At 41.9% G+C, this 25,898-nt stretch overlaps 1 protein-coding gene across 6 annotated transcripts in view; it reads left to right on the top strand.

Annotated features, from left to right (window-relative positions):
* Positions 1-25,898, top strand: part of MRAP2 (melanocortin 2 receptor accessory protein 2) — a 63,634-nt gene that overhangs the window by 3,816 nt on the left and 33,920 nt on the right. For 4 of the 6 annotated variants that reach the window (NM_001099393.1, XM_005200924.5, XM_024996861.2 and 1 more), the window contains exon 2: positions 25,405-25,537. The exons of 1 other annotated variant lie outside the window; for it this stretch is intronic. In NM_001099393.1, coding sequence (NP_001092863.1) covers positions 25,411-25,537 — 127 coding nt within the window. In that variant the 5' untranslated portion in view covers positions 25,405-25,410. Of the gene's footprint in view, positions 1-2,433; positions 2,495-25,404; positions 25,538-25,898 lie in introns of those variants that run through there. One more of the 6 variants, XM_059889858.1, reaches the window with a different exon arrangement.

Raw genomic sequence — 25,898 nt, 5'->3', positions numbered from 1 at the left:
TCTAATGCTCAAATTTTATTAGATCGATACCCTGGTGGCTTCAATCCCTGGATCAGAAAGTGGGTTGCCATTTCTTCCTGGATCTTCCCCTGAAGAAAGGAATGGCAACCCACTTCAGTATTCTTGCCTGGAGAATTCCATGGACAGAGGAGCCTGGCAGGGCTATAGTCCATGGAGTCATAAAGAGTCAGACACGACTGAGTGATGCACACACACACACATATAAGAGAAAAATTAACTTTCAGTAACTGAAAATGAACACACTCTCCTAGACATCTATGTGTGCCTACAAAAATAAAATAGGGAACCAAATTAAAGTTCTGAACAAGACATACATTCAAATTATGTGCAATTTCAAAGGAAAGGGCAAGACCAAGAAGTAGAAATTTCAGTGTAGATATGTGAGAACTTTTCAAGATTCCCAAACCTCATTGGCCACTTGCAGAACAGAAGTTCTTTGAGAGCAGAGGCTTTGTTAAAAAGATTTCTTCAAAGAGATATACTGGTACTGCCTTCATCCCAAACATAATGTGAGGGGCTGTCATGGGAACACAAGTCTAGCTGTACATGCATTTAGGGTTCAGTGGTGGCCTAGGCTGCAAGATCACCTGCCTTCCCCGAATTTGTCAGGGCAAAAGATGCCCAAGGATTTCCTGAAGACCTGCCGGCCTTGTGGGGAGATGATTGGCCTGGGTCCACTCCAAGATCAGCCCAAGTGTGAGGGCAACCCCAGCAGCTAGTGTTTCCAGGAATCTAGAGGCTAAGATAGGAGTAAGCCATCAGTAGAACGAAAATGAGTACATGTAAGCACCCATGTATAGAGTGTAGGATATGACAGCCATGAGAAAGAATGAAATAGGATTTTCAGGAGCATAGCTAAAACTATGGATGATCAAACTAAGTAAAGAAAGTCAGAACCAGGAACATGGCAAGAAATATTCTTTTTCCAGAAAGGAAACCAGAAATATGGCAGGAAATACTCTATTTGTCCAGAAAGAAAAATATCATATTACTTATAGATGGAATCTAAAAGTAGTGAATTAATTGAGAAAACATAAATGGACTCAGGGACTTAAAAATCAAACTTATAGTTACTAAAGAAGAAAGAAGGGCACAAGGGGTACATTAGGAGGTTGGAATTAACAAATACGAGTTATTACATATAAAATAGTCAATAACAACCTGTGTATACTAGGGGAGGTCTATCAACACTATGTAATAACCCATATGGGAAAAGAATCAAAAGATGAACAGATAGATGTGTATGTATAACTGAGAAAGTTTCTGTACATGTACAACACACACAACATTATATGTCAGTGTTAGGACAGTAAACAATAAAAAGTTAATTTAATGAAAAAGAAGGGAATGAGACATAAGCTTTTGGAAAGTGATCATTAGAAAGTGTAACTTTCCTGCTGCTCTGTCTTAAACCATTGCTTTAGTTTAAATTTCCTTTTCTGTGGGACAGAGATGGAAATACCTGCTCCCACTCCTTTCTTGCTTATTAAAAGACTGATTCAGCTCCAGGCTGTAAGGAACGGTGTGGGCTGCTTGGAGAAAGATTTTGGGGGTTCATTCTGGCACATTTCACTGTAATTTACAACCCCCAAACAGGACTTCCACAGCCTCTCCACTTGCTTTGATCTTGGAGGGATGAAAAGCTAGCCAGCTGTTGGGCATACAGAAAGAGAAAAGACGTCAGCCATCCCCAGGTTGCTGCAGGAGTCCAGCATGCAACAGGCCTAGCTGGCATAGGCAGGAGATTTATTGTTATAACCAGGTTGGAGTTTCTTTTGTCTCCAAGCAGCACACTTTAATTCTTGGGAGACTTTGAAGTGGTTGCTTGAGTAGAAAAGTCCCCAGGATTCTGCTCAAGTGTTAGTCTGAGGGTGGGAAGGATGAATGCACTGAATGCTATTTTAAGGAGCAGCGGAAAAGAAAAATGAAATTAACATTTCATCAGGTCCTATAAATTGTCCCAGCTCAGAGTGTGTGTTACATACGCTTCAGTGGAAATAGTAAAGAGTAGCAGTCTATACTTGATGTGTACTTAAGACCAAGACTTTGAGAGGAGCCTTTAGAAAAGAAAAAGGAAATGTTTACTTGCAAGAGAATTCAAGGGAGCCAGGCTTCAGAAGATTGGTTCATCAAATAAAACCACAATAAAAACTTGAAGGAAAATGCCCCCAGATAGTTTCCAGGATTCTCAAATGCACATAGTCTGTTGTTTATGGTTGAAAACAGCTTTCTCAAACGATGGTCATATTCTCCAAAGTCATGATTTATCTTCAGACATTCCCATGGTAAGCAATCAGGGTAAAAAAATTTTTAGGGAGTCCAGGTTTACAGGACATTTTCAAAGTTTTATGATTTTGGAGACCAAACTTCTAGACAGGATGGTCATGTTATTTTTGGCTTATTTCAGGGTACAAAGTGATTTTTTTTAAACTGGAGTATATGAAGTGCTTGGTCCCATTGGAAAGAAAGGCAGGTATACATTTTTGCTTCCTCTCTTTGCCAGGGTGTGTCTTCAATCCATCATGTTGTTGCTAAGATGTGAAGTATAAAATAAAAGTTGAGAATCTTTGAGCTGCTAAAGGTGGATGTTTCTGTCTCAGTTTAATTGTTGCTCATGTCCATGTTACCAAGAGCTATGTAATTTCCCCCTGACTAGAGAACATTGGTAAATTTCATAACCCTTCAAGTTAAAATAACTTATAAGCTTCAAATGATTATTTTCCCTAAAGGTGCATTTGTTTTCCTCTGCCAAAACAACCATTAAAGGCAAAGACGGGGCAGCTAGGGGAGCTGCGTCTTTAAATACTGGTTCTGAATTCCCCTGGTTGATCAAGGAAAAAAACTAGGAGATAAGTGATGCTAATAGTTATAAACATAATCTGTCTTTCTACCAACCTTTGTGTAGATTTCCCCAGAAAATGTAATTCTATCTTCTGTGAAAAACAAAGCAAAAACCAACAACAAAAAACCCACAGAAATTTAAGATGCAGATCTGAAAATCTGGAAGCTACTAGAAACTATATCTTGTAAACCTATGTACATTGCTACCTATGCTTCTTTAAAATTTGCACTAAATTACCACCATAGGCAAGGAGAGTTAACTCATTTTTCTGGGAGTCTGAAGTGGAGCCCAAGGTTGCCGGAAGCAAGTTGATGTTCACATTGAGCTTTCATTTGCTATTTGTAGTTATTTTGCAACATGTTTAATATTAAAATGTCCTCTAAATTTTCTCCTAAAATTGGTGCTCCGGAAGGTTGAACCAGGTGGGACACAAGACTCTGGGGCTTTTTGGCACCATTGGACCTAGGAGAGAGTAAATCACTAGAAAGTTTAGCTTTGTTGGTGCTCTGTCTCCAGGTCTTAAACCATTGCTTTAGTTTAAATTTCCTTTTCTATGGAACAGAGATAGAAATACCTGGTCCCACTCCTTTCTTGCTTATCAAAAGATTGATTCAGCTCCAGGCTGTAAGGAACAGGGTGCACTGCCTGGAGACAGATTCCATCAGCAATAAATACAAAGTCAGTTTGTTTGCCAGATCATCCTCCAAGTGATTTAAGACACAGCCAATCTCATGCTCCTTAGTCGTCTTGTGCCAAGTGTTTCAAAAACTCCATTAGTTAAAATGGAAAGGGTGGTTGTCTTCCTATCATCATTAAAATGGTAATTCACCTGGCCATGATGCTTTCTAATAGCATCTATATAAATCAGTATGACTGTTTGGTGAGAGACACTAACAGAATCTGATTTATACTCTCATTATTAAAATGAGAGCTTCAAGTAATCCATGTGATGGGATTTAAAAGAAGGGAGAGAGTCCTCAAGGACTGAGAAGCTTGGACAGAATTCCCTGGAGGAAATGATGACTGATTTCTACCCTCAAAGGCAAGTGGGAAGCTGGAGAGCAGGAGATGGCAGACCAGGCTGGCAGGTGGGACAGAGTGGGCAAAACCTCAGAGGACCATCTCTGAGGGTCCCCTCACCCCAGGTTCCTCTGTCATAATGAGTCCTTCTAATTCTTCAAAGTTTATTTGTTTGTTTGTTTGTTTAATGTGGACCATTTTTAAAGTCTTTGTTGAATTTGTTGCAATATAGCTTCTGTTTTGCGTTTTGGTTTTTTGGCTGGAAGGCATGTGGTTTCTTAGCTCCCTGACCAGGGATCTAACCTGTACCCCCTGCAATGAAAGGCAAAGTCCCAGACACCGGACCACCAGGGAAGTCCTGATGAGTCCTTCCTTTCTTAATGACTGTGTTGTACCTGTTATCTGTTTCATCAGGCTGCTGTGATGTTTCTTAACGTGTGTGTATATGTGTGTGTGTGTATGTGTGTTTGTTTGAGAGAGTGAAATTCAACAGAGGAGAGCATGGTTCTAAACTCAAGCCTGAATTCACTGAATTCCTTGTGGGTACAGGCCTTGACTTTTCAACCGCCGCTAAATCATTCAACATCAAACTCAGTGTTTAGAATTTGTTTATTGAGCTGAACTGACTCATACTAATTTTAACATGTTCATGTTCTTTCTCCTTGAGGGGCATATTAATAATAATGTGATCAAGGTACTGGTTGACATTGTCATATACTGGAATAGGTTTTCTTTCCAAAAATGTATGTTATTTAGTGCCAGTAAGAGTGATTGGTATAAAAAAAAAAAAAAAAAAGAGTGATTGGTATAAAGTAAGTTATTTCCCCATCACTTCATGGGAAATAGATGGGGAAACAGTGGAAACAGTGTCAGACTTTATTTTTTTTGGCTCCAACATCACTGCAGATGGTGACTGCAGCCATCAAATTAAAAGACGCTTGCTCCTTGGAGGGAAAGTTATGACCAACCTAGATAGCATATTGAAAAGCAGAGATATTACTTTGCCAACAAAGGTCCGTCTAGTCAAGGCTATGGTTTTTCCAGTGGTTATGTATGGATGTGAGAGTTGGACTGTGAAGAAAGCTGAGCACCAAAGAATTGATGCTTTTGAACTGTGGTGTTGGAGAAGACTCTTGAGAGTCCCTTGGACTTCAAGGAGATCCAACCAGTCCATTCTGAAGGAGATCGGCCCTGGGATTTCTTTGGAAGGAATAATGCTAAAGCTGAAACTCCAGTACTTTGGCCACCTCATGCGAAGAGTTGACTCATTGGAAAAGACTCTGATGCTGGGAGGGATTGAGGGCAGGAGGAGAAGGGGACGACAGAGGATGAGATGGCTGGATGGCATCACTGACTCGATGGACATGAGTCTGGGTGAACTCTGGGAGATGGTGATGGACAGGGAGGCCTGGCGTGCAGGGATTCATGGGGTCGCAAAGAGTCGGACACGACTAAGCAACTGAACTGAACTGAACTGAAGTTATTTTTAAGGGCCTTTCTAGGACAGTTTGTCTAATTAATTCATCAAAGAAAACATCAGTTTTAAAAAATTAATTTCAGCACCTTTATCCTTGGTTTTTTTTAAAAATTAATTTATTTTAATTGGAGGATAATTTCTTTACAGTATTATGGTGGGTTTTGCCATACATTGACTTGAGTCACCCATGGGTACACATGTGTCTCCCCATCCGGAATCCCCTTCCCACCTCCCTCCCCACCCCATCCCACTGAGTTGTCCCAGAGCACCAGCTTTGAGTGCCCTACTACATGCATTGAACTTCAGCAGCCATATTCTTATTATAGGACTGCTGTAACAAAATACCTGAACCTGAGTGGCTCTAACAACAGAAATTAACTTCCCACAACGCTCTGACCAGAAGTCCAAGATCAAGGTGTCAGCGGAGTTGGTTTCCTCTGAGGACCATAAGGGAAGGATCTGTTCCAGGCCTCTCTGGCTTATAGATGACCATCCTTTTGCTTCCTCTTCACGTGGTGGGCTCTGCATACACCAGTGCTCCTGGCGTCTCTCCTTGTGTCCTGATCGCTGCTTCTTATAAGGACACCAGTCAGATTGCATTAGGGCCCACCCTAACAGCAGTTGAACTTAAGTACCTCTTTAAAGACTGTTTTCAAATACAGTCATTTCCAAAGGTACAGGGAGGGACTTCGCTGGTGGTCCTGTGGTGAGGACTTTGTCTTCAAATGCCAAGAGTGCAAGTTCACTTTGTGGTCAGAGAGCTAAGATCCCACATGTCTCTGGGCCAAAAACTTAAAACAAGAACAATAGTGTAACAAATTCAATAAAGACTTTTAAAATAGTCCACATTAAAAAAAAAAAAATCCTAAAAAAAAAAAAACAACCCACACAAAGGTATTGGAAGTTAGGATTTCAACATATGAATTTGGGGGGACAGAACTCTAATAGCGTCTTATTCATGCTGCACTACACACACACAACACACACACATCATTGAGTGTGTGATGCAAGTGGAAAGCAGCTAGGTATTTTATTATGTTCTAGATTGGGAAGGAAATTTCACTACATCTCTCTTAGTCATTTTCCTTTGCTCTCAGAGAGAGTGAATATGTAAGCCATTCCGGTAGCTATCACGTGAGTGCAGTGGACAGAGGCAAGACCTGAAAGGAAATGTCTGTTTGCTGTAAAAATACTGGTGCCAGGCTGCCAGCTCTCTTTCCTTGCAGAGAACTATTTTTATTGTGAGATTATGTCTCTCCTCCTTGAAGGGTGCTTAAAATAACTTTTTGTCTATGAGGGATCATTGTTAATGATAGTTGTTTTGTTTTGTTTTTTTACACATTTCCTTACTTGGCAAAAAAAAAATATATATATATACTGGCATCCCTGTTTTCCAGGTCCATGAAATACAGCTGGTCTCCCGGAAACATTTCCCAGAGACTAGAGCCAATTTTATGAGATTGAGGCACTTCCTTTTGGTACTGGGGAAGCAACTGGCTTTACATGTAATCCATGAGAAGGCCCTGGAAGCTTTGGATGGATAACTGGTAGTGGATTTTATCCTGAAATGTGGCAGGCTAGAGTGACAAGGGACCCTGGGAGGCGAAACTTACAGAGTTTGGGGAACGGAGCTAGTCTGTTTGCTGGACTAGTCGGAGTGGGAGGACCACAGCTCGCACAGCATCAATATCCTGCCAGCTTCTCCCTGGCGTAAGGAAGTGTGATTCCTCACAGCCTGGACAGAGTGAGTATTCCTTTTACGTGCTAAGGAAGTGCCATATAGGCTCTTGAACTGAGCAAAGCTGGATCCTAGAAGGTGGGCTGTGGAGGAAGGACCCACACAGGGAGGGCGCCTGGGTGCCCACCACCATCTTCTGTTGCCTAGGATTGTCTTTTACTCTGGGGAAGCTCTCAGTTTCTGTCCCCCATCTTAGGACATTGGTCAGAAAGTGTTGATTTTTGTTATATTTTTCTTATTTAAAACATTTTAGAATGTTTTTGGGTGAAATATACATAACATAAGGGAAAGAGACACGTGTACCCCAATGTTCATCGCAGCACTGTTTATAATAGCCAGGACATGGAAGCAACCTAGATGCCCATCAGCAGATGAATGGATAAGAAAGCTGTGGTACATATACACAATGGAGTGTTATTCAGCCATTAAAAAGAATACATTTGAATCAGTTCTAATGAGGTGGATGAAAATGGAGCCTATTATACAGAGTGAAGTAAGCCAGAAAGAAAAACACCAATACAGTATACTAACGCATATATATGGAATTTAGAAAGATGGTAACAATAACCCTGTGTATGAGACAGCAAAAGAGACACTGATGTATAGATCAGTCTTATGGACTCTATGGGAGAGGGAGAGGGTGGGGAGATTTGGGAGAATGGCATTGAAACATCTATAATATCATGTATGAAACGAGTCGCCAGTCCAGGTTCGATGCATGATACTGGATGCTTGGAGCTGGTGCACTGGGACGACCCAGAGGGAGGGTATGGGGAGGGAGGAGGGAGGAGGGTTCAGGATGGGGAACACAGGTATACCTGTGGCGGATTCATTTCGATATTTAGAAAAACTATTACAATATTGTAAAGTTTAAAAATAAAATAAAATTTTAAAAATAAAATAAAATTACAACTCAGTGGCATTAGGCACATTAACAGTATTGTGCAAGCCGTCAACGAGTTTTTCATCTTCCCAAACAGAAATTCCATACTCATTAAATCAACCTGTTTGCCAACCTTTTTGGCACCAGGGACCAGTTTTGTGGAAGACAATTTGTCTGTGGACTGGGGAGGGAGGGGGATGGTTTCAGGATGATTCAAGTACATTTCATTTATTGTGCACTTTACTTCCATTATTATTGCATCGGCTCCACCTCAGACCATCAGTCATTAGATCCTGGAGGTTGGGGACCCCTGTATTAATCCGTAGTTCTCCATTCTCCACTTCTCCTTGCATTTGGCAACCAGCATTCTTTGTCTGTATGAATTGGAGTGCTCTGGATATACCATGTAAGTGGAATCGTGCAATATTTGTTCTTATGTGTCTGGTTTATTTCACTTAGCATGCTGTTTTGAAGGTTTATCCATGCTGTTGCATATGACAGAATTTCCTTCTTTTCTGAAGCTGAATAATATTCCACTGTATGCACGTACTATATTTTGTTTATTCATTTATCCATCGGTGTACATATGGACTGCTTCTTTCTTCTGGCTGTTGTGAATAATGCTGCTGCGGTGATGTACAGCTATCTCTTGGAACCTCTGCTTTCAGTTCTTTGGGGTATATACCCTGAGGTGGAAATGCTGGGTCATAAGGTATTCCATATTTACATTTTTGAGGAACCATTATCCTGTCTTTCATAGAAGCTACACCATTTTGTATTCCTACCAGCAACACACAAGAATTCAATTTCTCTGCATCCTTGCTAACACTTAGTGTTTTCTGGTTTGGGGACTTTTGTTTGTTTGGTAATAGCCATTCAAATGGGTGTGAAGTGGTATCTCATGATGAAGCACTGCTCTTTGATAGCTTGTTCTTTGGCTTGTGTGTTAGTCACTCAGTTGTGTCCAACTCTTTGCGACTCCATGGGCTGTAGCCCACCAGGCTCCTTTGTCTATGGGATTCTCCAGGCAAGAATACTGGAGTAGGTTGCCATCCCCTTTTCCAGGGGATCTTCCCAACTCAGGCAAAGAATCTGTCTGCAATGCAGGAGACCCAGATTCGATCCTTGGGTTGGGAAGATCTTCTGGAGAAGGAAATGGCAACCCACTCCAGTACTCCTGCTTGGAGAATCCCATGGACAGAGGAGCCTGGTGGGTTATAGTCCATGGGGTTGCAAAAGGACATGACTGAGTGACTAACACTTCACTTCACGTCACTTCTTTGGCATGATTCTAGTACTTTTAAACATTTTTATTGATTTAAAATTAGTTTTATTGGAATATAGTTGATTTACAATGTTGTGTTAGTTTCAGGTGTACAGCAAAGTGATTCTGTTATACATATATTCATTCGTTTTCAATTATTTATTCATATAGGTTATTATAGAATATTGAGTGAGTTCCCTGTGCTATACAGTAGATCTTTGTTGGTTATCTTTTTTATATATAGTAACATATGTATGTTAATCCCAAACTCCTACTTTATCCTTCCCCTAACCCCTTTCCCCTTTGGTAATCATGTTTGTTTTCTGTATCTGTGAGTTTGTTTTGTAAATAAGGTCATTTATATTCTTTTAAAGTTAGATTTCACATGTAAGTGATATCATATATTTGTCTTTCTCTGACTTCACTTAGTATGATAATCTCTAGGTCCATCCAAGTTACTGCAAATGGTATTATTTCATTCTTTTTATGGCTGAGTAATATTCCACTCAGCCATAAAAAGGAGATCAAACCAGTCCATCCTGGTCTTTGTTGGAAGGACTGATGCTAAAGCTGAAACTCCAGTACTTTGGCCACCTCATGCAAAGAGTTGATTCATTGGAAAAGACCCTGATGCTGGGAGGGATTGGGGGCAGGAGGAGAAGGGGACGACAGAGGATGAGATGGCTGGATGGCATCATGAGTTGCCATGATGGACATGAGTTTGGGTAAACTCTGGGAGTTGGTGATGGACAGGGAGGCCTGGTGTGCTGCAGTTCATGGGGTTGCAAAGAGTTGGACACGACTGAGCGACTAAACTGAACTGAATATTCCACTGTATATATGTACCATATTTTCTTTATCCATTCCTCTGTCCCTGGACATTTAGATTGCTTCCATGTCTTAGCTATTGTAGATAGTGCTGTTATCAACACTGGGGTGCATGTATCTTTTTGAATTAAGGTTTTCTATGGATGTATGCGTAGGAATGGATTGCTGGATCATATGGAAGTTCTGTTTTGTTTGCTTAAGGAAGCTTCATACTATTCTCTATATGGCTGTACCAATTTACATTCCCACCAACAATGTAGAAGGGTTCCCTTTTCTCTATTTCCTCTCCAACATTATTATAGACTTTTTGATGCTGGACAGTCTGCCTTGTGTGAGGTGATCCGCATGTAATTTTGATTTGCATTTCTCTGATATTTGGTGATAGTGAACATCTTTTTATGTTCTTTTTGGCCATTGTATGTCTTCTTTGGAGAAGTGTCTATGTAGACCGTGTGCTGTACTTTTTCAGAAGGCTCAGGAATATAGCAAAAAGTGAATAGTAATAGGAACCCCAAAAGATTAATTATAAGAGAGTGGTCATCCTGGGATATGTCTTCAACATGCCTAGAGGGCTTTCCCGGTGGCTCAGTGGTAAAGAATCTGCCTGCGATGCAGGATATATGGGTTCAATCCCTGGGCCAAGAAGATCCCCTGGAGAAGGGAATGGCAACCCACTCCAGTATTCTTGCCAGGAATATCCCATGGATAGAGGAGCCTGGCAGGCTATAGTCCACACAGTTACCAAGAGTTGGAAATGACTGAAGCAACTGAGCATGCACAACATGCCTAGAATTTTTTGAAGTCCAGAACAAAAAAAAACAAGGTCCAGAAAGAGGCAGGATAACTGGATGACATTTCTTTAGTGAGAACTCCAACCTCTCCTCTGCTGAGAGTGGCCTCACTTTGTGGCTGCAATGGGACATCCGTGTTGGGATACAAGACAAACAGCAGAGCGTCCTGTCACATGTGTAGTGGCTCAGTTACATTACATGACTCCTTTGCCCTAATTCTGCATTCACCAGCTAATCTTCTCATCTTGAATTTTGTTTCCCAGGCTGCAAAACCTCTGCTCAGGTCTTCTTGACCACTTTGTTCCTTATTGTAATTCAACAAATGGATGCTCTGGTTATAAATCATTCTCCTTTGCTTGGTCAGTGTGCCCGCCTCACCCCTGGAGGACTGTGAAAACCCAGCTCCCTAAATCCGCAGAGCTGAGGGCAGCCTGCCTGCCACCCCCTCTCATATCTCAGTGCCACGGGCGGAGTTCCTCAATGGTTCCCGGCATCTCAGAGCTGTGCATTGTCACTTTCAGGCAATCCTTCCCAGATGGAGGCTTTACAGCTTCTCTCTGGAGTGTTTTTCCTTGTGTAGGCCTGACAGTTTTCTCTCTGTCCAGCTGAAGTCTCTGTTAAAATGGGAAAGCTCTCTTCTTGGGTTCAGGATTGAGAAAGAGAGTGGAAAGAAAAATAATTTCATGGCTTTTCTACATCATGAGAAACTGACTCGATGAGTATTAATTGCATGTCTGCTATGAGCCAGGTTTTGGGTGGGTTGCTGGAAATACAGCAGTGAGCAAGCGGGAGAGGTCCCTGTCCTGATGGAAAAGACCAAAGGGAGGAGAGGGCCACCAGAGGACTGCTTCATGTAGTCCTAGCATGGCCTGTACTGGTATATTGCTGAGACTGTTTCCCATCTCAAAAGACCTCTCCAAGGGACTCAAGGATAGCCATTGTGTTCTCCACCTCATAGTTCATGCAATAAGCATTTGCTGTACTGACCCAGGGAGTAAAACAGAGCCAGGAAGGGCCAACTTTATAAAGCACTTTTCAGCCTATGTATGGCTATGCAGGTGCCCAGAACGTAACTGGAGAAGATGAGTGTAGGACCCCCCCCTCATATCCTCTTTGAGAGATCAGATGGTGGAGGAAGGATGCCTACTTGTTAATTCAGCCTCTCTGCATTTCAGGTGTTGAATGAATATCTAGTTGCACAAAATATAAGTTTCCTTTCTGGTTTTGCAAATTGTTCTTCTATTGGCATTGATTCTGGTTTTCAGACAGGAAATCTTCAGGCTTGTAAGCACTTTCTGTTCCAAGTTTTGCTCCTCAAAATAAATTGCTGTTGTGCAGTAGAGAACGAGGAAGATACAGAAGAGGATGCATCTGGAATTTCTCTGTCAGCCATCAGTAACTGTGTTTTTGTTTATTTATTTATTGGCTGTGCTGGGTCTTCGTTGCCATGCAGGCTTTCTCTAGTTGTGGCAGTGAATGGGGGCTACTCTTCACTGTGGGGCCCAGGCTTCTCATTGCAGTGGCTTCTCTTGTTTTGGAGCACGGGTAGGCTCATGAGCTTCAGTAGTTGTGGCTTTAGGCTCAGTAGCTGTGGCTTAGTTGCCTGCAGCATATGGATCTTCCTGGACTAAGGATCAAACCCATGTCCCCTGCATTGGCAGGCAGATTCTTATCCACTGTACAACCAGGGAAGTCCTATCACCACATTTTTTGTGAGTTACTGAGTACTTTCTAGGAAATGTCCAGCAAGGCATAAACCTTGATAGTGTAGAGAAATTTGGGAGTTGTGTCCATCTGAAAAGGGAGGAAGAACCATGTGTGTGTGTAATATTTCTAGTCTGAATTGAGTAACTAGAGTCTTTGACTTCACAAGTAAGATGTGTGTTCAAGTCAAGATAATAGTTAGGAGAAGAACTGAAGTCCAGGAAGCATGGCCTCCTTAATTGAAGGAACTAAAAAGTCACACTCTGTGTAAGAAGTTGGTGACTTAAAATGGATTCACTGAAAATGAATCTGCAAACATGAGAATTAAAGTGCCAAGTGCAGATAGAACATGGTGGTTCGCATTCACATGGAATCTATAAAAAGAAGTGATGCACTGGGCAAGAAGACCATGTCAGCATTTGTTAAGCAACATTCTGGGAGGGGACCACAGAGGTTCTGATTTTATAGAGTCAAGTGTGATTCCTTGCTGGGATGCAGTGCCTTTTGGAAATGCTTTAGGACTATCCAGCTGGTTCTGGCCTAACCATGAGCCCAGCTCATAACCCTGAAGACTCTCATTAGATTTCTGTGTGGTTCATCCCACATGGCTGCATGAAGCTGGGTGGATCATCACTTCTACTTTGGGTGCCTGGTCACATCTCTGTGCAGTGAGGGAATGAAGCTTCTAAAGCTGTGATTCTGAAGTTCTGACCTTGGGCTCCTCAGTGACCAAGATAGGGCCTGGCCAGACTTGACCTTTGATTTTTTGGATGTCTCAGCTGGAGAGAGAGAAAGGGTGATGTGTCGAGAGGGTGACTTCTCTGTTGTGAAGGAATAGCTGTTCCTATGAATAGAAGGAAGAAAGAGATAAGGATAAGTGACTAATGAGATTGTCATGGCCCAGGTCAGAATGGAGGTTGCCATCCTGGGTGGCACACTGACTTTTGGAATTCGGGAATTGAAGAGTGGAAAGAATGCCTACAGTTGGGAATTTTGATCTCAAATGCAAATGGGTCATTAGGTCTGCCTCCATGCAAGCTGACCACCTTGGGTCATTAGGTCTGTGGCACTGGCCAACAACTGCTTGGTGTGTCTTCCTGGCTGTGCTGTCAGGTGTGTGTGTGTGTGTGTGTGTGTGTGCGCGCGCGCGTGCGCACGTGCATGTGGATGCTCATTTTTTAGGGTTTATAGGCATCTTTTGGATCCCTCCTTTATGTGCTAGTCCTGTGTCTGAATTGGTGGTCACTTGGAAAACTCAACTGCTCATGTCTACCCCTTAACATGGAAATAAAGGTCCAGTCCCAAGGAAACAGCTCCCTTATCACATGCACCCATCATGACCCACCACAAGATGTTGATGAAGAGTTTTTAATTCACTCCATGGGAGCATCCGTGTTCATATGTGAAAGTGAAAGTGCTAGTCTCTTAGTCATGCCTGACTCTTTGCAACCCCTTGGACTATAACCCACCGGACTTCTCTCTCCATGGGATTTTCCCAGCAAGAATACTGGAGTGGGTAGCCATTCCCTTCTCCAGGGTACCTTCCTGACCCAAGGGTTGAAGCCAGGTCTCCTGCATTGCAGGAAGATTCTTTATTGCCTGAGCCACCGGGGAAGCCCCCATGTTCATATACATCTTCCCAAGTTCAGGGAGGTGGAGAGAATTATTTGACCTGATTTAAGAAGGTAAGAGGATATCCAGGAGTGGTATGGGAACCTGGGTTGGAGAAAGAAAGATCAGATAATTGGAAGAAGACATGAAAGTGTTGGGCATGTGGATGGGAGAAGGGGCAATGTTCAGATAGTTCTGAGAGGTTCCTGGGGCCTGCTAATTGCCCTCTCCCACTCCTATAAACTGGCCTAAAGTACTCAGTGCACACCTGGAAAAGGCAAGTTTATTTTTCAGGTGGGGCTTTGAGGTGAGGTTATCATTTTTCATTATTGCTGCTGGCAAGGATGCATTCAGCTACTCAAAAGAGCAATTAGTCTCTCTATACAGCACCAATAGGCTTGTTTGAGATATGTTTCCTCTGGAAGAAGTTTATTTTACTGATTCTAATATTACAAAGAAATATGACATTAAGAGACTCTCAGGAGGGAGTATGTAGGAGCAGCTGGGGGGCAGAGGGCAGCCGCACACCGAGCTCTGTGTTTCCTGTTTGCTGTGCTCTGAAGAGGGCAGCTAAGTCCAGCACCCCCGTAAACAAGCCTCAGTGCCCCCATCTCTCCCTCAGTGTGTGTTAAAGCCCAGACATTCCTCACTGTGGTGACAATATACTCTGGGGACTGCTACCCAGACTTGTTGGCAGCTTCCAGATGGTGAAGCAGCACCAGCTTCTGTGTCTGCAAAGCTTAGAAAGGCAACCCGGGGTTTCAACAGCAGACATGCAACGTCCTGCCTTCTGTTTGTTGTTTGTCCTGTTCGTGTGATGGCCCAGGCTGGCTAATTTGACACTTGCAAGAAAAGCACTGCCTCATGGACTTTTTCAAGGGTGTGAGGTAGAAGCAGAAGCCAGAGGTTCTGTCCTCCAAATCTGTCTTGATGATTCAAGAACCGAGAGGAAATAGCCAGTGAAAACACAGGATGCTCCTTTCATCGGAAGGACTCCACACTGCTCTGGGATGGAGATGGTGTGGCCTGCATCCCATTTTGCTCCCCCAGAGAACCTCCTATTTCCAGGCATTTGTCAGGCATCCTGTCTTAAAGGACCACCTTTCCACTCTCAGGACCTTGTCACCTATGACTTTCATCACCCTTTGGTCTCCATCCATCCCTAACTAGTTAATTTAGATGAATAGGGATAATGTAAGGGAGAGAAAAAAGAAATTTAAAAAACACCTCTGTGTGGTGGGTAAATGGTTGATACTTCTTGAAACCTGACTCTTTTACAGATATTTTACTTTCTGGTTCCTGGTTGGTCCTGTGCAGGTGGTACTAATGCTTCTTTCTGAGCTGATAGAGTAGCAGGAAGAGCCGCTGGTCCTGTGGGCCTGGGCAACCATGGATGGGGAACCACTGTGCACAGATGTGGAGAAGAACATCATGGGCAGTGATGCTCAGAGCATGGAAAACACTTGCTTATGTTTATTTTCTTCATCATTTTATGTGCTTTTTTTCTGTTTTTCTATCTTCTATTTTGACACCAGCTGAAGCCAGGTGCCTTCCTCTGCTTATTACATTGGCTGTAATGCTAATTTCCCATAAAAATGATATGATCAAACCAGACTTCATCTTATTTGCCTCAAAAAGAGAGAGATTATTACCATATTTTTGACTGGATGAAACATCATGAATCCCGTACTTCTCACTGTGATTTTAAACCATCGAAATGAATGCCTTTTTATTTTTTATTATTGTAATTTTATTCGTCTGAACCACATAGGTCAACTAACCATATGGTGAAGTTGATAGGAATTGGCTGACAGGGAAGTTGTTGTGTAAAGAATAAACCTAGGCATTTCTTTCTCAGACTAGCTTTTCCCTGCATCCTGGCTCTGCATATTTCATGCAACATCACATTTCATCTTTAGAACAACTTCATCATGTTACTACTGTTATCACTTTTTACTCTCCTCTTGGGAAAACTGAAGCTCAGATAATTTTTTTTGCCACAACTCTTGAGGAGGGAGTTGGCAAACTTTTTCTATAATGTATTAGAAAATAAATATTTTAGACTTTGGGGACTCTGCTTTCTCTCTCAGAACTACTCAGCTGTTGTACTGCTGCTGCTGCTGCTGCTGCTGCTGCTGCTGCTAAGTCACTTCAGTCGTGTCCGACTCTGTGTGACCCCATAGATGGCAGCCCACCAGGCTCCCCCGTCCCTGGGATTCTCCAGGCAAGAACACTGGAGTGGGTTGCCATTTCCTTCTCCAATGCATGAAAGTGAAAAGTGAAAGTGAAGTTGCTCAGTCATATCAGACTCTTAGCAACCCCATGGACTGCAGCCTACCAGGCTCCTCCGTCCATGGGGTTTTCCAGGCAAGAGTACTGGAGTGGGGTGCCATTGCCTTCTCTGGTTGTACTGCTAGAGAAGACAAAACAAAAACAAAAACAAGGGTAGCTATGTTCCAATAAAATTGTATTTATGGGCTCTGATACTTGAATTTCTTAAAATTCTCTCAGATCATGAATAATACCATTATTTTGTTTCTTCCCAATGGTTAAAAATATTAAAACATTCTTGGAAATTCCCTGGTGGTCCAGTGGTTAAGACTCCACACTTCCACTGCAGGAGGTATGGATTCAATCCCTGGTCAGGAAGCTTAGGTCCCACATGCCACATGATGTGGGCAAAAAATAATTTTAAAAAATAATTCTGGTTTCCTCAGTGTGTATGCCCAGCAGTGGGATTGCTGGGTCATAAGGCAGTTCTATTTCCAGTTTTTTAAGGAATCGCAACACTGTTCTCCATAGTGGCTGTACTAGTTTGCATTCCCACCAACAGTGTAAGAGGGTTCCCTTTTTTCCACACCCTCTCCAGCATTTATTGCTTGTAGACTTTTGGATAGCAGCCATTCTGACTGGCGTGAAATGGTACCTCATTGTGGTTTTGATTTGCATTTCTCTGACAATGAGTGACGTTGAGCATCTTTTTATGTGTTTGTTAGCCATCTGTATGTCTTCTTTGGAGAAATGTTTGATTAGTTCTTTGGCCCATTTTTTGATTGGGTCATTTATTTTTCTGGAATTGAGCTGCAGGAGTTGCTTGTATATTTTTGAGATTATTGTTTGTCTGTTGCTTCATTTCCTATTATTTTCTCCCATTCTGAAGGCTGTATTTTCATCTTGCTTATAGTTTCCTTTGTGGTGCAAAAGCTTTTAATTTTAATTAGGTCCCATTTGTTTATTTTTGCTTTTATTTCCAATATTCTGGGAGGTGGGTCATAGAGGATCCTGCTGTGATTTATGTGGGAGAGTGTTTTGCCTACATTCTCCTCTAGGAGTTTTATAGTTTCTGGTCTTACGTTTAGATCTTTAATCCATTTTGAGTTTATTTTGGTGTATGGTGTTAGAAAGTGTTCTAGTTTCATTCTTTTACAAGTGGTTGACCAGTTTTCCCAGCACCACTTGTTAAAGAGATTGTCTTTAATCCTTGTATATTCTTGCCTCCTTTGTCAAAGATAAGGTGTCCATAGGTGCGTGGATTTATCTCTGGGCTTTCTATTTTGTCCCATTGATCTATATTTCTGTCTTTGTGCCAGTACCATACTGTCTTGATGACTGTGGCTTTGTAGTAGAGCCTGAAGTCAGGCAGGTTGATTCCTCTAGTTCCATTCTTCTTTCTCAAGATTGCTTTGGCTATTGGAGGTTTTTTTGTATTTCCATACAAATTGTGAAATTATTTGTTCTAGCTCTGTGAAGAATACCATTGGTAGCTTGATAGGGATTGCATTGAATCTATAGATTGCTTTGGGTAGTATACTCATTTTCACTATATTGATTCTTCCAATCCATGAACATGGTATATTTCTCCATCTATTAGTGTCCTCTTTGATTTCTTTCACCAGTGTTTTATAGTTTTCTATATATAGGTCTTTAGTTTCTTTAGGTAGATATATTCCTAAGTATTTTATTCTTTTCTTTGCAGTGGTGAATGGAATTGTTTCCTTAATTTCTCTTTCTATTTTCTCATTATTAATGTATGTTTTATATCCTGCAACTTTACTATATTCATTGATTAGCTCTAGTAATTTCCTGGTGGAGTCTTTAGGGTTTTCTATGTAGAGGATCATATCATCTGCAAACAGTGAGAGTTTTACTTCTTCTTTTCCAATTTGGATTCCTTTTATTTCTTTTTCTGCTATGATTGCTGTGGCCAAAACTTCCAAAACTATGTTGAATAGTAGTGGTGAGAGTGGGCACCCTTGTCTTGTTCCTGACTTTAGGGGAAATGCTTTCAATTTTTCACCATTGAGGATAATGTTTGCTGTGGGTTTGTCATATATAGCTTTTATTATGTTGAGGCATGTTCCTTCTATTCCTGCTTGAAAGAGACACGTGTACTCCAGTATTCATCGCAGCATTGTTTATAATAGCCAGGACATGGAAGCAACTTAGATGTCCATCAGCCGATGAATGGATAAGAAAGCTGTGATACATATACACAATGGAGTATTACTCAGCCTTTAAAAAGAATACATCTGAATCAGTTCTAATGAGGTGGATGAAAATGGAGCCTATTATACAGAGTGAAGTAAGCCAGAAAGAAAAACACCAATACAGTATACTAACGCATATATATGGAATTTAGAAAGATGGTAACGATAACCCTGTATGAGAGACAGCAAAAGAGACACAGATGTATAAAACAGTCTTTTGGACTCTGTGGGAGAGGGCGAGGGTGGAATGATTTGGGAGAATGGCATTGAAACATATATAATGTCATATATGAAATGAATCGCCAGTCCAAGTTTGATGCTTGATACTGGTTGCTTGGGGCTGGTGCACTGGGATGACCCAGAGGGATGGTACAGGGAGGGAGGTGGGAGGGGGGTTTGGGATGGGGAACACGTGTATACCTGTGGCAGATCCATGTTGATGTATGGCAAAACCAGTACAATATTGTAAAGTAATTAACCTCCATTAAAATAAATAAATTTATATTAAAAAAAGAAAATAAATTATTGCTCAAATGAAATAAATATTATTGAAATCATTAAAAAAATTTTTTAATAAGATGAATGAAAAACAGAAAAAAGAAATAAAACTTAAAAATATTAAAACATTATTCACTTGCAGACTATACAAAAACAGGTAGTAAACTGGATTTGCTTTATCCAGTATACATGATGAGAGTATGCAGGAAAGGAGACATGGGTTAGGATGAATACTAAGTGGTAGGAGGTATACTGAAGTGATAGGAGTGAAGTGGTAGGAGGAATACTCCTGTCAGAGGGAACAGTATGTGTGCAGGTTGTAAGGAGCATGAAGTATTTGAAGAACTGCAAGAAATCCAAGTGCAACTTGATATATGGTATGAGGCAAGAAAAGGGAAGATGGCAGGGCTCAAGTCATGACCTTGTAGAATATCTTAAGGATTTTAGGCTTTGTCCTTAGAGCAATACAAAGCCATTTAAGAATATTAAGCAAAGGAGTGACAGGGCAGTTTGTCTTTTTAAAAAATCATTGGCTGATGTGTGGAGAATGGATTGCAGTGGGTTGGTAACAGTAGAAGCAGAAAAAACAGGAGGCTCAAGAAGCAGGCCAGGTGGATAATGATGGTGTCAATTAGTGACCATAGGCAGAACCACTTCCTGCCAACAACAGGAAGTCGGGATGGTTGGTTTTGCAGAAGAGGAAGATGTGGCTGGCTGAAGTGTCCTGTTTGGCAACGTAGCAAATGGAGGGAAAACAACAATGAAAACTCTCATCTTCTGACTGCAGATGCAGTGCTTTTTCCTGTGTGGTGTGAAATTCTTAACATTCTCAAATGGGAATTATGTTCATCCTAATCTACCATTTATCTCTGAACCTCGCAACTGAAGAGCTACTCTTCTTTCTCACACACAGTTCCTTTCTTCTGGAGAGAGTGCTCATAATTAAGGAGAGTTCCTTTTTCGGTTTGAATTGTTCATCTTCATTTCCTGAGGAAATTTATTTCATTGTCAAGGGAAATCACCTCTTGTTCAAATAATAGAAATGCCAGGGAAGATACTGTAGTAATGGTTTCATGTTATTTCTGTGCCAGTATTAGAAAGGTAACCGAATCCTTACTCAAAGTTCAGCTTTTTTTAAAATTTGTATAGCTTTCTTTCCCAAAGGAGAATTGGTACCTTCTCTTCTACCTTAGGAGGCATCACTGTGAACAAAGCTAGTGGAGGTGATGGAATTCCAGTTGAACTGTTTCAAATCCTGAAAGATGATGCTGTGAAAGTGCTGCACTCAATATGCCAACAAATTTGGAAAACTTATCAGTGGCCACAGGACTGGAAAAGGTCAGTTTTCATTCCAATCCCAAAGAAAGACAATGCCAAAGAATGCTCAAACTACTGCACAATTGCACTCATCTCACACGCTAGTAAAGTGATGCTCAAAATTCTCCAAGCCAGGTTTCAACAATATGCGAACCATGAACTTCCAGATGTTCAAGCTGGTTTTAGAAAAGGCAGAGGAAACAGAGATCAAATTGCCAACATCTGCTGGATCATGGAAAAAGCAAGAGAGTTCCCCAAAAATATCTATTTCTGCTTTATTGACTATGCCAAAGCCTTTGACTATGTGGATCACAATAAACTGTGGAAAATTCTGAAAGAGATGGGAATACCAGACCACCTGACTGCCTCTTGAGAAATCTGTATGCAGGTCAGGAAGCAACAGTTAGAACTGGACATGAAACAACAGACTGGTTCCAAATAAGAAAAGGAGTACGTCAAGGCTGTATATTGTCACCCTGTTTATTTAACTTATATGCAGAGTACATCATGAGAAATGCTGGGCTGGAGGAAGCACAAGCTGGAATCAAGATTGCTGGGAGAAATATCAATAACCTCAGATATGCAGATGACACCACCCTTATGGCAGAAAGTGAAGAAGAACTAAAGAGCCTCTTGATGAAAGTGAAAGTGGAGAGTGAAAAAGTTGGCTTAAAGCTCAACATTCAGAAAACGAAGATCATGGCATCTGATCCCATCACTTCATGGGAAATAGATGGGGAAACAGTGGAAACAGTGTCAGACTTTATTTTTCTGGGCTCCAAAATCACTGCAGATAGTGACTGCAGCCATGAAATTAAAAGACACTTACTCTTTGGAAGGAAAGTTATGACCAACCTAGACAGCTTATTAAAAAGCAGAGACATTACTTTGTCAACCAAGGTCCCTCTAGTCAAGGCTATGGTTTTTCCAGTGGTCATGTATGGATGTGAGAGTTGGACTGTGAAGAAGGCTGAGCACTGAAGAATTGATGCTTTTGAACTGTGGTGTTGGAGAAGGCTCTTGAGAGTCCCTTGGACTGCAAGGAGATCCAACCAGTCCATCCGAAAGGAGATCAGTCCTGGGTGTTCTTTGGAAGGACTGATGCTGAAGCTGAAACTCCAGTACTTTGGCCACTGATGTGAAGAGCTGACTCATTTGAAAATACCCTGATGCTGGGAAAGATTGAGGACAGGAGGAGAAGGGGATGACAGAGGATGAGATGGCTGGATGGCATCACTGACTCAATGGACATGGGTTTGGGTAAAGTCCGGGAGTTGGTGATGGACAGGGAGACCTGGTGTACTGCGGTTCAGCAGGTCAGAAAGAGTCAGACACGACTGAGCGACTGAACTGAACTGAATTTCTCCCTTTGGAGTAGTGATTTGTTTGGCTGGGCACTCATAGTCACCCTCTAATTCTGATACTGTCACACATCTCTGGGTCAGAGCACACCCTGTTTTGAACAACAGGATGTGAGGGCTTGGAGTCTGTTTCTGTGGTGTCCAGGACTGGGAATGGGGAAGAAAGCAATAGGGAAAGGTGATGACTTCAGACTGTACTACAAAGCTACAGTCATCAAGACAGTATGGTACTGGCACAAAGACAAAAATATATCAATGCAACAAAACAGAAAGCCCAGAGATAAATCTACATACCTATGGACCCCTTATTTTTAACAAAGGAGGCGAAAATGTACAGTGGAGAAAGGACAATCTCTTTAACAAGTGGTGCTGGGAAAACTGGCCAACCACCTGTAAAAGAATGAAACTAGAACACTTTCTAACACCATACACAAAAATAAACTCAAAATGGATTAAAGATCTAAATGTAAGACCAGAAACTAAAACTCCTAGAGGAAAACATAGGCAAAACACTCTCTGACATAAATCACTGCAAGATCCTCTATGACCCACCTCCTAGAATAATGGAAATAAAAGCAAAAATAAACAAATGGGACCTAATTAAACTTAAAAGCTTTTGCACAACAAAGGAAACTATAAGCAAGGTGAAAAGAGAGCCTTCAGAGTGGGAGAAAATAACAACAAATGAAGCAACTGACAAAGCAACAAACAGCTCATGCAGCTCAAAAGCAGAAAAATAAACAACCCAATCAAAAACTGGGCCAAAGAACTAAACAGACATTTCTCCAAAGAAGACATATAGATGGCTAACAAACACATGAAAAGATGCTCAACATCACTCATTATCAGAGAAATGCAAATCAAAACCACAATGAGGTATCATCTTACATTGGTCAGAATGGCTGCTATCAAAAAGTCTACAGACAATAAGTACTGGAGAGGGTATGGAGAAAAGGGAGCCCTCTTATACTGTTGATGGGAATGCAAACTAGTATAGCCACTATGGAGAACAGTGTGAAGATTCCTTAAAAAACTGAAAATAGAACTGCCATATGACCCAGCAATCCCACTGCTGGGCGTATACACTGAGGAAACCAGAGTTGAAAGGGACACATGTACCCCAGTGTCCATTGCAGCACTGTTTATAATAGCCCGGACATAGAAGCAACCTAGATGTCCATCAGCAGATGAATGGATAAGAAAGCTATGATACATATACACAATGGAATATTACTCAGCTATTTAAAAGAACACATTTGAATCAGTTCTAATGAGGTGGATGAAACTGGAGCCTATTACAGAGCAAAGTAAATCAAAAAGAAAAACACCAATACAGTATATTAACGCATATATATGGAATTTAGGGAGAAGGCAATGGTAACCCACTCCAGTACTCTTGCCTAGGAAATCCCATGGAGGGAGGAGCCTGGTAGGCTACAGTCCATGGGGCCGCAAAGAGTCGGACATGACTGAGCGCCTTCACTTTCACTTTTCACTTTCATGCACTGGAGAAGGAAATGGCAACCCACTCCAGTGTTCTTGCCTGGAGAATCCCAGAGTCGGGGGAGCCTGGTGGGCTGCCATCTATGGGGTCGCACAGAGTTGGACACGACTGATGTGACTTAGCAATGGAATTTAGAAAGATGGTAACAATGACCCTTTATGTGAGACAGCAAAAGAGACATCTAAAGAACAGACTTTTGGACTCTGTGGGAGAAGGCGAGGGTGGGATGATTTGAGAGAATAGCATTGAAACATGTATATTACCATATGTGAAATAGATCACTAGTCCAAGTTTGATGCATGAAACAGGGCACTCAAAGCCAGTGCACTGGGACAACCCAGAGGGATGGGATGGGGAGGAAGGTGGGAGGGGGAGTTGAGATGGGAGACACATATACAGCCATGGCTGATATATGTCAATGTCTGGCAAAAACCACCACAATATTGTAAAGTAATTAGCCTTCAATTAAGATAAATTAATTAATTTTTTAAAAAAAAGAAAGAAGGAAAGGTGAGACTCATGCTTTGGGGCAGAAGGGTGGTAGAGATTTTGCCTCAGCTTCTCTGGAGGTTGTGCCCTGGAGGCAGCAGTGGGTGGTCCTGACCTATGGTGGGTGGAAGAAGGGGAGCTTCAGAAAGCTCTTGGGTGGGGCAATGGTACTCAGTGGTTATACTGTTCAGCAAATCTTGGTTTTGGCTGGTACTTCATTCAAATTCTTCCTTGCTGCTGCTGCAAAGTCGCTTTAGTTGTGTCCGACTCTGTGCAACCCTATAGACGGCAGCCTGCCAGGCTCCCCTGTCCCTGGGATTCTCCAGGCAAGAACACTGGAGTGGATTGCCATTTCCTTCTCCAGTGCATGAAAGTGAAAAGTGAAAGTGAAGGCGCTCAATCGTGTCTGGCTCTGTGTGACCCCATAGATGGCAGCCCACCAGTCTCCCCCATCCTTGGGATTTTCCAGGCAAGAGTACTGGAGTGGGGTGTCATTGCCTTCTCCAAATTCTTCCTTATGTTACTGTTATTTGTTGCTTAGTGTTCTTCCCCCATTATGGCTTCCCAGGTGGTAAAGAATCTGCTTGCAATGCAGGAGACACAGGTTTGATCCCTGGGTCAGGATGATCCCCTGGAGAAGGGAATAGCCACCCACTCCAGTATTTTTGCCAAGGAAATCCCATGGACAGAGGAGCCTGGTGGGCTACAGTCCATGGGGTCACAAAGAGTCAGACAGAACTAAGTGCCTGAGCATGCACACACATTCTTCCCCCATTATTTAGGGGAGGTCTCTGGGGTCCTGGCCTGACGTCTCCTTCTAGCCCACAATATACGGTGCCTTACATATCACAGGTGCACGGTGCTGGATGCTGGCTCTGTGGACTTGTCATCCTAGGTGTCCATGCTGGATAGTGCAACCTCATTTCACAAAGAAGTCAGCATTTTTTTAATCTAAAATTGTAACAGATAAAGGCATTGGCATATCCAGAAAATAGGACAAATTTCAGGAATTAGTGGTGGCCAAGACTGGGGCTTCCACTGAGGATCTTCCCCAATGATGTGACTTTTGATGTCCCCTTCTCTTGCTCCACTCTATTTCATTAGATGTAGGTGGCATGTCCTTATTTTTCTATGGAAGGTGCTTGATAGAAATCTATTGAGCTGCTTCTCTCCTGCCACTGATTTTATTTATCCTCTGTAGGCTCTTTATAGGTGGTGATATGTGGTCAGGCTAAAGTTGTGAGCTCAGAGGATTTGGGTACACTCTCTCCCTCCTTCTTTCTTTCGTCAGTTACTGGAACTTGGTTGTGTGCTAGGCACTGGGTTAAGTTCTGGGGGAACAACCTCAAAAGAAAACATGATGTCTGGTTACAAATATATGCCAGTCTCGTGGAGAGAGAAAAGGAAATAATGACCTCTTGGGGTGAAGTATGGGAAGCCAGGGAGAAATGTCCTTTACCTGATGGATAAGACCTCCCTTAGGCTTTTGCCTGCTGACCTCCTGAAGATGGTCAAGGACAGTGTGGGTAAGTTAACAAACTCTGTGCTTGCCTTTCTCCATTTGTGCAGGTAGAAATGTCTGCCCAGAGGTTAATTTCTAACAGGACAGCCCAGCAATCTGCGTCTAATTCTGATTATACCTGGGAATATGAGTATTATGAGATTGGACCAGTTTCCTTTGAAGGACTGAAGGCTCACAAATGTAAGTCTTGTGCACTTTCCCACTGTAAGCATGTTGTGTGTTTGCCTTAATGTGTGAAGCCACCAGTGTTAACTTTCCCCGGACATGCTTATACATAACTTTACCCTCTACCCCCTAACCCCCCTAAATCCCCTCCATATATAGGCTCATTGATCTGGGATGTATAACGTGAATGATGAAGAACTTGCAAGATTCCCTTAGTGGAAGATGAGTCAATGTCCCTTTCAAATTGAAACTTAAAAATTTTAATGATTCCAGCTCTCCAAAACTGTGAACATTTAGACCATCAAAAATGTATACACAAATAGAATCTAGGACTCTAATTTGAAGACCCTTCCTTTTGTAACACTTGGTTCACAGC

Source organism: Bos taurus, chromosome 9, assembly GCF_002263795.3.
Source record: "Bos taurus isolate L1 Dominette 01449 registration number 42190680 breed Hereford chromosome 9, ARS-UCD2.0, whole genome shotgun sequence".
NCBI lineage: Eukaryota > Metazoa > Chordata > Mammalia > Artiodactyla > Bovidae > Bos > Bos taurus.
The sequence above is the reverse complement of the archived record's forward strand: the minus strand, read 5'-3'. Positions and strand labels throughout refer to the sequence as shown.